Below are 17069 nucleotides of genomic sequence, written 5' to 3'. Positions count from 1 at the left end.
GACAAAGAAAAAGCGAGAAGAAACAAATTATGAATATGAGAAATAAAGGAAGGAATACCAGCACTAATCTTGCACACATTAAAGAGGTAATACTAAAACACTATACACATAAATATGACAAAGAAATGGATCAAAAACGCTAATTCCTCTAAAAGAAGAAACTACAAAAACTCACCCAAGATGAAATATATTACCTGAATAGTCCTTTAACTGTTAAAGAAATTTTAGTAGATTTAAAGAATAAATGACAACTCTACATGACCCCTGACAGAAAATAGAAAATGAATACCTCCGAACTCATCTTATGAAATCAGCAGTACAATACCAAACCAAACAAAAACAATACAAGGGGGTGGGGGGGGGGGAACTATAGATCAATATCTTTAATGAACAGAGATGCAAAAAGACTCAATAAAATACTAGCAAACTGAATCTAGCCATAAAGAAAAAGGATAATATACAAGTAATACAAAGATAATTCAATTCACAAAAATCAATGTAATCCACCATATGAACAGTCTAAAGAAGAAAAATCACATGATCATATTAATCAGTGAAGGAAAAACATATGACAATATTCAAGATCCCTTCATGATAAAAATTTCCAGCAAAAATGGAATAGAAGGAAATTTGCTCCATCTTATAGGACATTACAAAAACAAATAAAACCTAGTACTAGTCAGTGCAGTAACTGCAATAAAGCAAATTAGACATGACTGAAATAGGATTAGCAAATGGATTAGAAGAAACCATCCAGAATGCCGCAAAGAAGGATAAAAAAGAAAACAGAAGAGAAAGGATATTAGATACAGAAATAAAGTGATTAGGTCGAATATATGTTTGATATATTACTTTCATAAGGTCAATGGGGAAGAGGCAATTTTTTTTTTTAATGTTTTATTTATTTATTTATTTATTTATTTTTTTATGAAATTTATTGACAAATTGGTTTCCATACAACACCCAGTGCTCATCCCAAAAGGTGCCCTCCTCAATACCCATCACCCACCCTCTCCTCCCTCCCACCCCCCATCAACCCTCAGTTTGTTCTCAGTTTTTAAGTCTCTTATGCTTTGGCTCTCTCCCCTTCTAACCTCTTTTTTTTTTTTTTTCCTTCCCCTCCCCCATGGGTTCCTGTGAAGTTTCTCAGGATCCACATAAGAGTGAAACCATATGGTATCTGTCTTTCTCTGTATGGCTTATTTCACTTAGCATCACACTCTCCAGTTCCATCCACGTTGCTATGAAAGGCCATATTTCATTTTTTCTCATTGCCACGTAATATTCCATTGTGTATATAAACCACAATTTCTTTATCCATTCATCAGTTGATGGACATTTAGGCTCTTTCCATAATTTGGCTATTGTTGAGAGTGCTGCTATGAACATTGGGGTACAAGTGCCCCTATGCATCAGTGCTCCTGTATCCCTTGGATAAATTCCTAGCAGTGCTATTGCTGGGTCATAGGGTAGGTCTATTTTTAATTTTCTGAGGAACCTCCACACTGCTTTCCAGAGCGGCTGCACCAATTTGCATTCCCACCAACAGTGCAAGAGGGTTCCCGTTTCTCCACATCCTCTCCAGCATCTATAGTCTCCTGATTTGCTCATTTTGGCCACTCTGACTGGCGTGAGGTGATACCTGAGTGTGGTTTTGATTTGTATTTCCCTGATAAGGAGCGACGCTGAACATCTTTTCATGTGACTGTTGGCCATCCGGATGTCTTCTTTAGAGAAGTGTCTATTCATGTTTTCTGCCCATTTGGAAGAGGCAATTTTTAAACAGATATTACCTGAAATTTTTCCAGATTTGATAAAATACATCAATTCACAATTCAAAAATCTCAAAAGTCGCAAACAGGATTGACACATTCACAAGATTTTACTATGACACAACATAGTAAAACTTCAGAAAGACAAAAAAAATCTAAAAGAAGCTAGAGGAAAAATACAACTTTTAAAGAAGCAGTAGGCTGGTAGCCGACTTCTCATCAGAAACATCAGAGGCCAGAAGACAAAGAACTGACATCTTTACGGTGCTGAGAAGAAAATACTGTCATTCTCTACCTAGCAAAAATATCTTCCCAAGAATGAAACAAAATGAAGACATGTTCATGCAAACAAAAGATGACATTACAACACCAACAGATCCACACCAAAGGAAATTCTATAGAAGCCTCTCCAGGAAGAAAGAAAATGATCCCAAATGGAATGTGAAAGACACAGGAGGGAATAAAGAATAAAGTGATAATAAATACATAGGTAAATGTAAATAAGCACCCACTATGTCAAATAATAATAAGATCTTACAGGATTTATAAACATGAAGACTTATCACTGAAGGAGAGATCATAAGCAGAAAAAGACTAAAAATGTTATAAAGGGTCCCTATATTGCCTGAAGGACTGTCATGCCTGAGCAGACTTTGGCAAGTTAAATGGCAATTTAAGAATACATGTTGTAATTTCTAGGATAGAAGCAGAGTATACAACTTTAGGACTACTACAGGGAAAAAAGGGAATGAAAACAAAATCATTTCAAAAGAGGGAAGGAAGGAGAAAAAGGGGTGCTAAGAGCAAAGGGGACAAATATGAGATGGTAAAGTTAAACATGAATATGTCAGTAATAACGTTAAATATAAGTGAATTAAAAGTTCGGGGGTGCCTGGGTGGCTCAGTCGGTTAAACGTCTGACTTTGGCTCAGGTCATGATCTCATGGTTCATGGGCTCGAGTCCCGTGTCAGGCTCTGTGCTAACAGCTCAGAAGCTGGAGCCTGCTTCAGATTCTGTGTCTCCCTCTCTCTCTCTGTCCCTCCCCTGAGTGTGCTCTTTCTCTCTTTCAAAAATAAATAAGCATTAGAAAAATTTTAAGTTCTAGTTAACACAAAAAATTTTTAAATCCAAGTATAGGATATTTAGAAGACACAATTCTGAAATGCAACTACACAGAAAAATTCAAAGTAAAAGGATGGAAAAAGATAAGCTTGGAAAATGCTAACCAAAAGAAACTCAAGATAGCTATTCTAATATCAGATAAAGTAGACTACAGAAAGTTACCACAAATAAAAAAAAGGGGGGGGGGAGGGTTTATTTCATAATGATAAACAGGTCAACTCACCAGGAAGATATAATTACTTTAAATTTGTAAGCACAAATAAATAAAGCAAAATTTGACAAATCTACAAGAAAACAGGGATTTAAATCTATAACTCATAGATTTTAATACATCTCTCAGTAAGAAAATGAATAAGCAGACCAGTAAAGTTTCAGGAGATTTCAATAATATGATTAACAAATGACCTAAAGGACACGTGTAGAACACTCTACCTAACTGCAGAGCACACATCTAAGCATACATGGAACATTCATAAAAATTGACCAATTTAAATTTCGACAAACTTAAAAAGATTGTAAGTATATGTCATATGCTGTTTAAACAATACAGCTATGCTAGAAATTAGTAAGCAGAATCACCACTAGAAAAGTTCCATATATGTACCTGGAAATTTAGAAACATACTTCCAAGTTATTTGAGTTACTAAGTAAAACACAGCTTTGTGGTATGAAGATACAGTAGGTCTTAAGAATATAAAACTTACATTTTTTAAACTTAAAAAAAATGTTTATTTATTTTGAAAGAGAGAGAGCATGCACAACTGGGGAAGGGGCAAAGAGAGAGTAAGAGAAAATCCCGCACTGCCAGCACAGAGCCCAACTCAGGACTCGAACTCACGAACCATGAGATCATGACCTGAGCCAAAACCAAGAGCCAGACACTTAACTGAATGAGCCATCCAGGCACCGCTGAACTTTTTTTTTAAGTTTATTCATTTATTATTTCTGAGAGAGGGAGAGAGAAAGAGAGAAGGAGAGAGAGAGAGAGAAAAAAAAAAAAAAAACAAGCAGGGCAGAGAGTGAGAAAAAAAAACAACAACAAGCAGGGCAGAGAGTGAGAAGGAGACAGAGAATCTGAAGCAGGCTCCAGGCTCTAAGTTGTCAGCACAGAGCCTAATGCAGGGCTCAAACTCAACCTGGGCCAAAATCGAATGCTTAACCAACCAAGCCACCCAGGCACCCCTAAAACTTATGTTTTTTTTTTTTAAGGTTCATTCATTTTTCAAAGACAGAGGGAGACAGAGCACGAGTCGGGGAGGGGCAGAGAGAGAGGGAGACACAGAATCTGAAACAGGCTCCAGGCTCTAAGCTCTCTGCACAGAGCCCAACGAGGGGCCCAAACTCACTGACAGCGAGATCATGACCTGAGCGGCGAAGTCAGATGCTTAACCAACTGAGCCACCCAAGTGGCCCAAAACTTACATTCTTAAATGTATTTATTAGAAAGAAAGACTGAAATGAGCTAAGCATTTATCTCAACAAGTTAGGGAGAAAAGAGCAAAATTAATCCAAATAGAAGGAAATAATTAAAAATAAGAATTAATGAAATAGAAAATAAACATGTAATAAAACTAGTAAACTTAGGAGGCACCTAGTGGCTCAGTTGGTTAAGCATCCGACTTGCTGTATGGCTCAATTGGCTAAATGTCCACCTCTTGATTTAGGCTCAGGTCATGATCTCTTGGTTTGTGTGATCCAGCCCCACATCCGGCTCTGTGCTCACAGCAAGGAACCTCCTTGGAATTCTCTCTCTCCCCCTCTCTCTGTCTCTTCCCTACTCATGCATGCTCTCCCTCTCAAAATAAATAAAATTAAAAAAAAAAAACAGTAAACTTAGAAGTTATTATAAAACATTAATAAAGCTGATAAACTTCTGAAGAAAAAGAGAAGTCACAAATAATAAATGGCAGTAAGGAGAATAAAGAAGCAATACAACAGATGCTGCAGACCTTAAAAAGATAATAAGTTGCTGTGAACAATTTTATAGGAAAAATTTGAAAATCTACACAGAAGAATAAATTCTTAGAAAAATAACTATCTAAAACTTATTCAAGAAAAAAGTACAGATAAACATTCTCAAATCAATAATATAAGCTTCCTCCATGAGGCCTATGTCCAATTTACCAAAATGTTAAGAGGGGTTATCTCTGGTTATACTAATACAAATGATTTTATCTTTCTCCTGCATTTTTCATATTACCTACAAGGCCATATGAATAAACTTGGATTTCAGTGTTAATTATGCCACAGGTCTAGCTGTGTCTTTGATTAAATCCTTTAATTCTCAGATCTAAAATTCCTGTACTAAGTCTAAACTAAAAACATTTTATGTACCAATTTAACATAGGAGATCGACACTGGGGAGCCTGGGTGGCTCAGTCACATGAGCGACCAACTCTTGATTTCAGCTCAGGTCATGATCCTAGGGTCGTGGTATCAAGCCCTGCATCAGGCTCCATGCTAAGTGTGGAGCCTGCTTAACATTCTTTCTCTCTCCCTCTGCCCCTCTCCCCTACCCGTGTTCTCTCCCCCGTCCCCCCTTCTCTCTCATTCTCTCTCTCTGTAAAATAAAAAATAGGGGCACCTGGATGGCTCCGTTGGTTAAGCACCCCACTCTTGATCTCGGCTTAAGTCATGATCTCACAGTTCCTGAGTTCAAGCCCCACTTCAGGCTCTGTCCTGTCAGTGCAGAGCAGGCTTGGGATTCTCTCTCCTCTCCTCTCTGCCCCTCTCTCACTAAAAATAAATAAATAAACTTAAAAAATAAAATAAATTTAAAATACAAGATCAACATTAATACTACCATTTCAAAAAGAATATATTTTTTTTAATATATACCAACCACATTCAAGAGGGATATATCAAAGAAACAGCTGGATACAGAAGTTTGGAATCAGGCTGAGAAGGAGCAGGTAAGGGAAGTAGAGGAAAACCAAGAGAGCTATTGAAGAAAGTATTTCAATAAAGAAGAAAAAGCAATTTCACGGGAGAGAAAAGGAGAAACTGACACAATGCCCTTGAGTAGATTAAAGGGGATAAGAACTAGGTTATTAATGAGGATTTCTCAAAACTTCTATAATATTGACACTGTGGGGGGCTGTCCTTTGCACTGTATGACATTTATCAGGCTCTCTGGCCTCTCCCCAGGAAATGTCTGTCCTCCCCCCACAACCCTGCCACAACAATCAAAAATGTCTCCAGATATTGCCAATGCCCCCTAGGGGGCAAAACTGCTCCCAGTTTAAAATCACAAGTATAAATGGAAGAAATGGCCTTTGCTGGAAATACTGACAATTTATGTACATTAAAGGCATGACAGAAGATGCTATGGGTAGAGTACAGTATAATTTGAGTATCTCCTTCTGATTAGATCCTCCAAAGTATACACACAGCTAGCATATCATAAAACCAAGGTCATTACTCCTAGGAAAATGTTACTATTTTGTTCCTGAGCTATAACTACCATATAAGCTACGTGTATCTTTGAACTGAGTCTAAGCCAAAACTTCTATATATTTTTTGGGTCCATCCATGCCACCTTGAAAAATGCCCATATGGTCTCAAGTTTCCTGGGTTTTTAATTCTTTTAAGGTTTATTTATTTTTGAGAGAGAGACAGAGTGCAAGCAGGGGAAGAGCAGAGAGGGGGAGACACAAAATCTAAAGCAGACTCCAGGCTCTGAGTTGTCAGCACAGAGCCCAACACAGGGCTCAAACCATGAGATCATGACCTGAGACGAAGCTGGACGCTTAACCAACTGAGCCACCCAGGTGCCCTTTCCCGGTTTTTCTTAAAGTCACAGGATGAAGACATTATGACTTAGTACAAATTAAATTAAATCCTGAGAAACCTGACTTTCTAGAGAAAGTGGCCCTAAAGGAATGTCTTCACTGATAATCTAAGAAGGTATTATTTATAGTTTTCAAATCATTCCACCAACTTATCATGTTTTACTTAGTGTTTAAAGGAGTCTTCCTCTGTGCACTGGCCCTTTTATACCTACTGACTTCTCTATCAGAGGGATAGGAGAGAAACATCTTATTTTGCAAGCACTTAGAATGGGAGGAGAGGAGAGCATTAAACAAGCCCTTAGCAATCATGAAATGAGAAGTTTTGAGAAGAAAAAGTACAGGCAATTGGGTTCACATATATGCATCAAGTCCCAGGGTAACAATGAGTTATATCTAAGAGAAAGAAAATACAGTCATACCACCTGTGTAAGTTGCACCTGCTTCCTCAATAACAGGTTCTATATCCTGTTACATAATGAATTAGAGTTTCAGAGCAAAAATGTAATACAAAAGGATTCTACAAAGTCAAAAAGACTGAAAACACTAACATTTCTATTAAAATATTTGACTTCCAAACTTTCTTTAAAAAATAACCCACAAGCTTGAAAAGCCTTATTAAATGTAAATTACAGATATTTTCTATCATTATCCCCTTTTAAATACTGCTTTGCTTTCTGTCATAGAAGGAAATTAAATTGGTCAGGCATGACTTGTTTTTCCACTGTGCCACTGCGGTTGTAACCCAACACCCTGTGCTCTTTTTGATAATTAAATACTGAGACTTTGATTTGTTGTAAAAACTTCCCAAGACCCAAGGTAAGGTACTGATTGTAATTTCAAAAGTCATCTTATAAATACCTCAAATCCTAAGAACATAAAGTGGAGAAGTAAGTATATCTACAGGGTCAAAAACCTGAATACAATCACATTGGCCCCATCTCCCACTTCATTTTGCACTGTGACAGTCCGGGGCAACTATTATCTACCATCCACTGAGGGTACAATCATAAACAAGAGCCACCTTCTCCACTGTGAGCCCAAGAAGACACACGATTTCATAAACACTCTGCGTAGCTTATTCCTTGAGCCAGAAAGGACGTCCCTAACTGTAAAGTCAGACCAACTGTCTTATAAGTGGAGAGGCAGTATACAAGAGACTATAACTTACCACAACCGCATTACAGTTCTGGTCCATTTTCCCTTTCGCCTCTTACAAATTTCTAAAGAAATCCATACAATGCTCGTTCAAGGTCTGAATACTTAAAAAGAACCTAATTTAAGAACCTCATTTTACAGATGAAAACCCTAAAAAAAAGTTTCAATACTTTATCCAAGGTCACTTAAGTTGTTGGTCTCTGACCACTCATTTCTAAGGGGGCATTATTTGGGACTTGTACCACAGTTTCTCGGTAGCTGCTATAAGCAGGAAGGCTAACTAACAATCTACACAGGGACATAAGTAAGAACTTATATAACCTCCTATCTACCTACAGGTTCACACCAAACACATGCCCACAAAAAACTCTGAAAGGTATCAATGTACATAAACAAGAAGCTACTCTCCAGGAATAAACCAGCTTTTCTTGGAAAACAACTCCACTCTAAATTCTTGACTGCTGTCTTTCCCTCTACTATCAGCACAGGCTGTCAATAGCTGTAAAAGTTGTTATAGACACTGATAACCCACCAGCTAAAGAAGCATTCTTCTGTCCAACTTCCCCACTCTCCCGGCCAAATGTGATCTCTTATTCTTGAATTCCCACAAGAATGTAAGTGCCTCACAACACCACACAGCCAGCCAGCTGTGGTTAAGTACATGTCTTAACTCTAAGTAGATAGCAGGTTCCCATACTTCTTCAATAAACTCCCCGAAATCAGTACTATGTGTTTTTGTTCTCTTGATATTGCTGTTGCTGTTAATCTCCAGAGAGCCTCATAGACCTATGTGCTCAACAAATATTTGCTAAATGGATATAAACAGGCTGATCATTTTCCAAATTTGGTGTTGACATAATTCTAGGACTGGAATGTTATTATACCACAGAATTAAAATATATCTAAATGCCAGGGGGGGAAAGGTCATATAACAGTAACTTCTAACGTTTAAATGAATGTTTTTGCATTCATTACTAACTTTCTGGTGGTACTTGAAGAAAAAAAAAACAAAACAAAAGCTAAAAATCCATAGGTAACATTTGCTAATTATATTTTTCAACATTCTGAGGGTGTTTTCTTATTTACTAAGGTAGTCTTGTGGGGGCTTTTTTAATTGTTTTGTGAAGGAATAGTCACCCAATAATTTACCTGTTATATCACACCATACCTTGGCTTTTGTTGTTCTTGCCATTCAAAAAGGCCTAATACCTTTCTGTCTTTACAACTGTCAATCTTAACATGAAATATTTTATCTTCCCAACTATATGTGATCTCTTTCATCTGCCTTACATTATAATTATGCATATCATTTTTAATCTCTACCAGGATATGACCCTGGTAGGGAGTGAAAATGACTAATTTTTTTAAACTTTGATTAGTGTGTTGAATTCATACCAGACTGGAGTAACATCAACTGTCCCTATATAACTGAAAATACAGTCTGTACCCCTTAAGGCCAAAATGTGAAAAAAAAGTTAAACTGTATTAATAATCATGTACCATCATTATTTTAATTGATATCTTAATGCTTACAGAAAAAATTTTAAAAACCTAAAGACTATTTTTCAGGAAAGCAATAAAAACATAATTAAGGAAAATTAACACACTATCTGTTACATTAAGCTCTAAAACATTCACTTATAAGAAGGTAGCTGAGAATGTCTCACTGACCAAATACAGACAACAAAGCTCATACATGGCAAAATCATCTCCTTGGACTAGCCGGTACCTGATTTACTACAGGATAACAGTATTTCCAGAACTTAGATCTTGAATGATCAAAAGATAATATATACAACCACACTTATGAAATCATAATTGCTTTTAAAAACCACTAACTGCCCAAACACAAGTGAAAAACCATCCTAGCACATGTTAGCACTACAGATACACACATCACTGGGACTGTCCACTACAAACTGCACCACCACCATGACAACATAGCACAGATTGGGCCATGGTGACATGAGCAGTCATTCACAACCCAGTTGATCACACCACCCACTACCCACCACGCACAGTGCAATATATATAACATACTGTTTTTCAACTACAATGTTACGAACACTTCGAAATTCTTTTAGAACAATTCTTTTTTAAAAACTTGCAGTTTGTAAACTCTGAAATAAATGATCTACTCTATTTTGAAAAGATCCTCAGGTTATCATCAAAGATATCATTAGCTAAAACCCACTGTCTACTTTCAAAACAGTCTTTCTTTCCACATTGGCCACGTTTGTGCCTTTCAAACATACACATACCCTTCAAAGCAAGTACTCTGATAGGAAAGAAACATACTACAGAAAAAATCCTTCTAGATGAGAAGTCACAGGACCTCCATTCCAGTCCTGGCCAGTCCCCTTTCTAGTCATCTGACCCAGAACTAAAGTTTTTCATCTGACTGCTATATAAAGCAAATAGCACACTCTATGTAAAAGAGCTTTACTTTTGTTTTTTTATTATTTATTTTTACTATACTAATGTAGGCATTCAGTTGATTGTTAGTTGATTCTAGAGTACATGAAAGCAGCTTGTTCTCAATTTTTTTTAAGCAAATCTGTTCTTCTTAGAGTCCAAAAGGTCATTTCTACTTCATGATGAAATTATAACCGGATCAGTTCATTCAAAACTAAGATATTAAAATGATATGGTGTGCAGCATGTGTCTGTAAATGCCAAAGTGCCAAAATAATCAGACTCCTAGGCAGGCATCCTAAATGAAGTAAATTTTGAGCTATATTTGGGAAAATAAAAAGGGTTCTTGTATTGCAACATAAAAACGTAGGACAGAGTAAGAAGATTAGTAGGTCTACAGCAGAGGGGCCAAGGTGAGGAGTACATATAATCAAAAATAAAGTCAAAGATGACAAAAGAATATCTGACAAGTTGAAATCTCATAACACATCTAACAGGAACTCTTAATATTCTTGAGCCAAAAATGATATGGTGAAATGGTATTTGAAGAAAATTATCCTAGCAGCTGTGTGGAGGATGAACTTATCAGAGAGGAGTGTCAGGAAAACTAGTTTACAAGTGTTTAAGTAATACAATTTAAGTACTACAATAAGATGGTAACTAAGAAGATGAAAGGGGATAAATCTGATAGATACTGTAAGGAGTCAGCCACCCTTGGTGACAGGTTGAATTAGGGAGGTGGTAAAAGACTTGAAAATGATCTCAAGGTCCTGGTCATGGGTGGCCTACATCGTAACCACACCTGTGCAATGCTAACAGTTCTTGCACTGGCTTTTCCAGACTGCATCTGAACCTCTTTAGCTCTTTGCACTGTTCCCACAATGAGACACTGCTCCACTTTAGATGGAAACAGAAAACTACCACCACCATGATAGTGTGGAAATACCCTATAATCCAAGGCTCCAGATTTCTTGATGAAGGAAGCCTACTCTTCTAAGGCTAGGGAACTTTCTCCCCACCTACAGAACTGGGGAGAGGGGAATTTCCTCTCTCGATGCCCCAAACTGTCTCTATACACTTGAAGTCCAGCTCAATTCTACACAGATTTTTAGATACAAAACACAGATGACACCACTGATAGGTCATGTGTAACAAAATAAGTCAGCCAAATTATATCCATAAAGGTTCATTCTAAACTGAAACAAAGCGAAGTTGATTACATTTAAAAATTAAAATGGCCAAAAGGCAATCTTATGGGGTTATTTTTAATGTATCGTAACGATAGATAAATTCTGTTCCAGAATGCACTGTGCTACATAATGATTCTGCAGTTTTGCTGGAGCTTTTCTTATTTCTGCAGCTTTAAACACATGCTATTGGAAAGCAGACATCAAAGTGTTTTCCTTGTGTAAAAAACATACCATTAAGCTATTTCCAATTTTATCAAGCACAAGCTATCAATAACGATGTGTATTTGATCAAGATCTTATGACTACAGTGTCTTCAAAGAAGGATCTTGAATAAATTTAATAAAGAAAAGGAACTCGTTTTGATCCCTGGGAGTCCGTCTATGGGTAAAAAGAGGTTCTAGGGCTTAGTTGGAATTAGCTGTAATAACAACATCCATTCTCCAAAAGGACTGATGGTCCAAGCTCATTGAGAAAACATGTCTTTTCCATCGAGATATTAAAGATGTTCGAATACATTATTGTTTACACACACTTTACCCGCACAAACAAAAAAACGGTTATAAAATTTTCGCATTGCCTTAGTTTAAAAACAAATAAACCAGCCTACCTTGCAAACGGATTAAATATTACCTAGGAAGGTTACCAAACTGATCTCGTGATAAAAAGCTCTCCAAGCCACTGTCACTCTAACCCTTCCATTTAGATTTTTTCGGAGGCAAAGAATGAAATGCCCTATTTCCTTGTTCGAATTAAGATTCTGCATATCAGGAGATACAGAAGATGGGGTCGTATCAGGTTTTAAGCCACGGGCGGGCAAGGGGAGCCAGGTGCAGCATCGCCTTCATGCTCCGAGACAAGACCAAGTCTTCGCCTCCACGCCGAGAGCAGGTGCGAAAAGGACACTCTGGGGTTTCAGCTACTGCAACCATCTTCCTCCACCGCAGACCCAGGGCCGCCCTAGGAGAGGAACCTTCTAGTCCAGTCACCCCTGGGGGCCCGTTTGCTGAGGGCAGACGGCGCGGTGGATTCCTAATCCTTTCCCCTGACGGGTAATTTCCTACACCAGCCCAGGGATTCACAGTACCACGCCCGCTCCCCGAAATTGGGCTGCAAAGGGGGCGCAACTGGGGCCCACCAGCACCTCAAAGCCTCCCCTGGGAGGCGTGGGCCGGGACAGGGGCTCTCAACCCCCGGTCTCTCCCTCTCGAGTACCCGGACGCCGCTCACCGTGAAGGGGACATCCCCGACGCTGCCCACAGAGTAGCAGTTGTCTCCAGGGTTGACAGCCCCGGTGAGGACCTGATGCAGATGCATCTCCGAAGCCCGGGCTGACAAGGGATTGCGCGAGAGGAGCGACGAGCCACGCGCCCGGCTGCGAGAGCGCTTCCCCCTCCGCCTCCCTGGGGACCCACCAGGCGGCGGCTCCGGCTTAACGCCTCGCCCCCCTCTTGCCTTCCCCCTTCTTCGTCCCTGCCATGGGAGCTCCTCGACCGCTGCCGCCGCCCGGATCGCCGCTCGGCTGCGGAAATGCCCGGATGCTCCCACTGCCTGCTGCACCGGCGCACAAATGCGGGAGGAGCGCAAGGGTGCGTGTACGGCGGGGGCGGGGGTGGGGGCGGGAGGGGGGGGTGGTGCCGAGGTAGCGCGTGAGCCGGGAGCGTGCCGGAAAGGACGCTCCGCCCGAAAGAGAAGGGCGGTGCGCGCGCCCACCCCCAAGGGAGCGACAGTAGAGTAGGAGGGCAAACCCCTCCTCCCGCTGCTAGGCTTTTAGCTCAGTCCCGCTCTCCGCCGCGCATTTGCGCGTGCGCGCGCAGTGGTTTCCAGAGCAATTGCGCGCGCCGCGTGGACCCTTGTCCCGGGATTGCGCGCGCAGACCTGCGGGAGTTCCCTCGGAGCCTCCCGGCTACGGCCAATGGGGGCGGGGCGGAGCAGAGGCCGCTCAGGGCCACGCAGCAGTTCTCTGGGGACACGCCTCTGTGTTTAATCCACTCCCTGGTACACTGTGTGATGGTCTGGGCAATTGACCTCAGGACGACGCCTGTCACCGGGAAATTCCACCTCGGAAAATCTTAGATCCTGTAGGGCTTTTTTACACTTAAGTACGTAAGGTATTTAATTTTACATAAACAATAAAGGCATCTTGCAACTAACTGATTGGAGAAGCCGTACTCTCCTGACAGCAAATTATTTTGCTCCCACCGTTTGTCACGGATGTTCTAGATAGCGAAAGGGCCCCCTAGAGACAGGTGACTCCTCTAGACTCTTTTTCGTGCGTGATGTCATGGATTCACAGAATCACCTGATTTTTCCACTGTATGCTAAACTTTGGGTGGTTGATACAGGAATCAGATCCCTGCTCCAGGTAAATTCATCACCAATTTTTGAACCTATACTGTGTAAAGGTATGGGCAAGGGAATAAATAGAAGGGATTCCAAGACACAACTATCTAAAAAGGCAGAATGCCCAAAGTGTTGGGATTGAGACACAATAGTCTATGCACCACTGAAAAGGAAGAATACTTCTGACTAAGGGGATGAATGAGTAAAGTGTTACAGAGACAGTGACGTAAACTGTGGGTAGAATTTTGGCAGGTTGGAATGGACAAGAAACTGCATTCAAATAGAGAAAATAGCGTGATCTAGAGGTATAAAATGACAGGATGTATTAGAGAACAAAGATTAATGTTTGGGGCAGATGATATATAGAGCGGGGAAAGGAAATGATACTTAGCAAGATAAGGGTATCCAAGAGGTAGCTTGTGGCCTGCCTGAACAAGGACGTCTTGAATGCTCCGTTAAGAAGTTTAGATTTCATTCTGAATGCAGTGGGGACTCCATCAAATGTTTCTGCGCAGAAATTTCTACAATCAGAGCTGCTTTAGGAAGATGACTTTGTAGCACTGTGAAAAATAATTAGAAGTGGGGTGGGGGAGAGGAGAGGGGTGTGAAGATAAGAGGCAAAGGCCTGGCAGAGATTGGCAGTGTGTTTCCTGGAAAAGAGAAGGAGGAGTCAAAGATAGTTCCCAGCAACCTAGGGCATTTCCCTTTTATTTTTCATTTAGTGGCATAACTTCCTCCAGTCACCCAGACTAGAAACCACAGAGCCACTTTGGGCTCCTTCTGCTCCAGCCCATATCTAAGGGTCCCATGCTGAAGTTCCTAATTCATGACCCTGAGCATTCCCCACTGCTATTTACTTTCATTTCTGACCTCATCTTTTCTCATTCAATTGCCATAATGGCTTCCTAACTAGTTTGACTGCCTTCCATTTCTTTGCTCTCCAACACAATGCAGCCAGAGAAACCTTTTTAAAGGAAAAAATTCCTCCACTTAAAATCTCCACCCCTTGCTGGTTAAAGTCTAACTTCCTTAGTTTGGCTGACAAACCCATTCATTCTGGCTTCTGTGGAATCTTCCTGTTTTATCTCAGGATATTCCTTCACATCCACTATTCTCCAGCCCCACTGAGCTATTTGCTGTTTTCAGAGCATACTATGTTCTTTTATGCTTGTCTTGGTTCATGCTCTTTGCTTTGTCTGGAATGCCCTTCCTCCTCTTATTGACCCTATAAACCCAGTTTAGTTTAAAAGTCACCTATTAGGGGCACCTGGGTGGCTCACTGAGTCTGTTAAGCACCCGACTTTAGCTCAGGTCATGATCTTGTGGTTCACCAGTTCAAGCCCCGAGTCGTTGGGTTCTGGGCTGAACGCTCAGAGCCTGGAGACTGCTTCAGATTCTGTGTCTCCCTCTCTTTCTCTGCCCCTCCCCCGCTCATACCCTGTCTCTCTCTCAAAAATAAATTGGGGCGCCTGGGTGGCTCAGTCGGTTAAGCGTCCGACTTCAGCTCAGGTCATGATCTCACGGTCCGTGAGTTCGAGCCCCGCGTCGGGCTCTGTGCTGACGGCTCAGAGCCTGGAGCCTGTTTCAGATTCTGTGTCTCCCTCTCTCTGACCCTCCCCCGTTCATGCTCTGTCTCTCTCTGTCTCAAAAATAAATAAACATTAAAAAAATAATAATTTAAAAAAATTAATAAATAAAACATTTTTAAAAATTTTTAAAAAGTCACCTATTCAGTAAAGCCTTCCTTATCCCCCCCCCCAATACTTTAGGCTTCCTCCTCTTGAAGCACACATATATATCACTTATTGTTTTGTGTCCGTTTCTTCAACTAGAGTCTTAGATATTTTATGTCAGGATCAATATCTTATTTTCTCTGTTTCCCAGCACCTGAATCATAGCACAGCTGATCCTTGAGCAATGCAGGGGTTAGGGGAGTCAACCCCCAGTGCAGTAAAAAATCCACATATTACTTTTGACTCTCCCCAAACTTTACTAATAGACTACTATTGACGGGAAGACTTACAGATAACAAAAAAAGTGTATTAACACATATTTTGTATGTTATATGCATTACAATAAAGTAAGCTAGAGAAAAAAAGGTGTTTTTAAGAAAATCGTAAGGAGAAATACATCTACTGTACTGAACTGTATCAAAAAAATTCTGTGTATAAGTGGACCTGCACATTTCAAACCCATTGTTTAAGGGTCAACTCTACTTTATTTGCTGAAAGTCAAGATTTGAATAAGAGCACCCAGTCTTGCAAGAAAAATTTATGGGGTAGATAAGTACCTTTCATTGTACACATATTTATTTGTGTTTATGAAAGTGTTTAAAATATTTTACAGTAGTTTTGTGGAGGAAAGTACTACATATATAGTGAGTGTAGTGTAGTATACTAAGTTCTAGGGAATCACAGATTTTGTATATTTAATTATATACCACAAACATGAATAAAGGAACTAAGTCACATAGCTAAAAAAAAATGGTGAAAATATAGTAGACAACAAAACACACAAAAATATTCATTTAATGAAGACCAATGTTATACTTGAAGTATCATAAAGGCAAAAACTGGTGCTATGTCTTAGTACTAGCAACTGAAAAGTATGCCACAGTATCAAATAAATTTGAGAGAATTCTTATATATATGTGTGTGTGCATATATGTGTATATATGTCTTATATGTGTGTGTGTGTATATATGTATATATATATGTAGCACATATCAGTATATATTGGTATAAAGCAAGCAGGGTTAAATAAAACAAATTTAAATAAATTTTTATAAGAAGGTTTAATACATATAGACAAACATTTCAGTAAAAACCAGAACAAAACATACAGTAAAATAATAAATTTGAAGAAATTTCAACATCATGCTCATACTTAGGGTTAAGGCAAGTATTTTATTAAATAATAATGCACTTTGAATAGCAGGGAAAAATTGAATATGTGTTACAGAGGCTAGTATTTTAGTGAATAATACCTGCATAACAAGAAATGAACATTGTGAAGATTTTGATCTTCACCCTCAGAGAATCAGAGAAATATTTTCAAAGCTTTAAAGCCATTGCTACTACTAGATTCTAGAAGAATCTCTTAATCTTCAACTTTCACTACATAGAAACTGAGTCAAAACCATCATCAAACAATAAACTATGCTGATATTGTCAAGAACGTTACTAACTCCATATTATTTAAACCATTTCACAATTGGCTCTTGTTTTACAGCATTCCGTGAAGTTTTGACCCATTGCACAGTTGTAAAACTGTAAACCTCTTCC

The 17069-nt window shown here is 39.4% G+C and overlaps 1 protein-coding gene across 4 annotated transcripts in view; it reads right to left on the bottom strand.

The window, feature by feature from the left end:
- DMXL2 (Dmx like 2) overlaps window positions 1-13223 on the bottom strand; it is a 159294-nt gene extending 146071 nt beyond the window's left edge. For 2 of the 4 annotated variants that reach the window (XR_007152953.1, XM_047862502.1), the window contains exon 1: window positions 12673-13223. Coding sequence is in view for 3 of the 4 variants with exons in the window: in XM_047862502.1 (XP_047718458.1) it covers window positions 12673-12759 (87 nt within the window). In the remaining variant the exon portion in view is untranslated. The remainder of the gene's footprint in view (window positions 1-12672) is intronic. The other 2 variants (XM_047862500.1, XM_047862501.1) reach the window with 1 other exon arrangement.
- Between the last annotated feature and the right edge of the window lie 3846 nt (window positions 13224-17069).

Source organism: Prionailurus viverrinus, chromosome B3, assembly GCF_022837055.1.
Source record: "Prionailurus viverrinus isolate Anna chromosome B3, UM_Priviv_1.0, whole genome shotgun sequence".
Taxonomy (NCBI): Eukaryota; Metazoa; Chordata; class Mammalia; order Carnivora; family Felidae; genus Prionailurus; species Prionailurus viverrinus.
The sequence above is the reverse complement of the archived record's forward strand: the minus strand, read 5'-3'. Positions and strand labels throughout refer to the sequence as shown.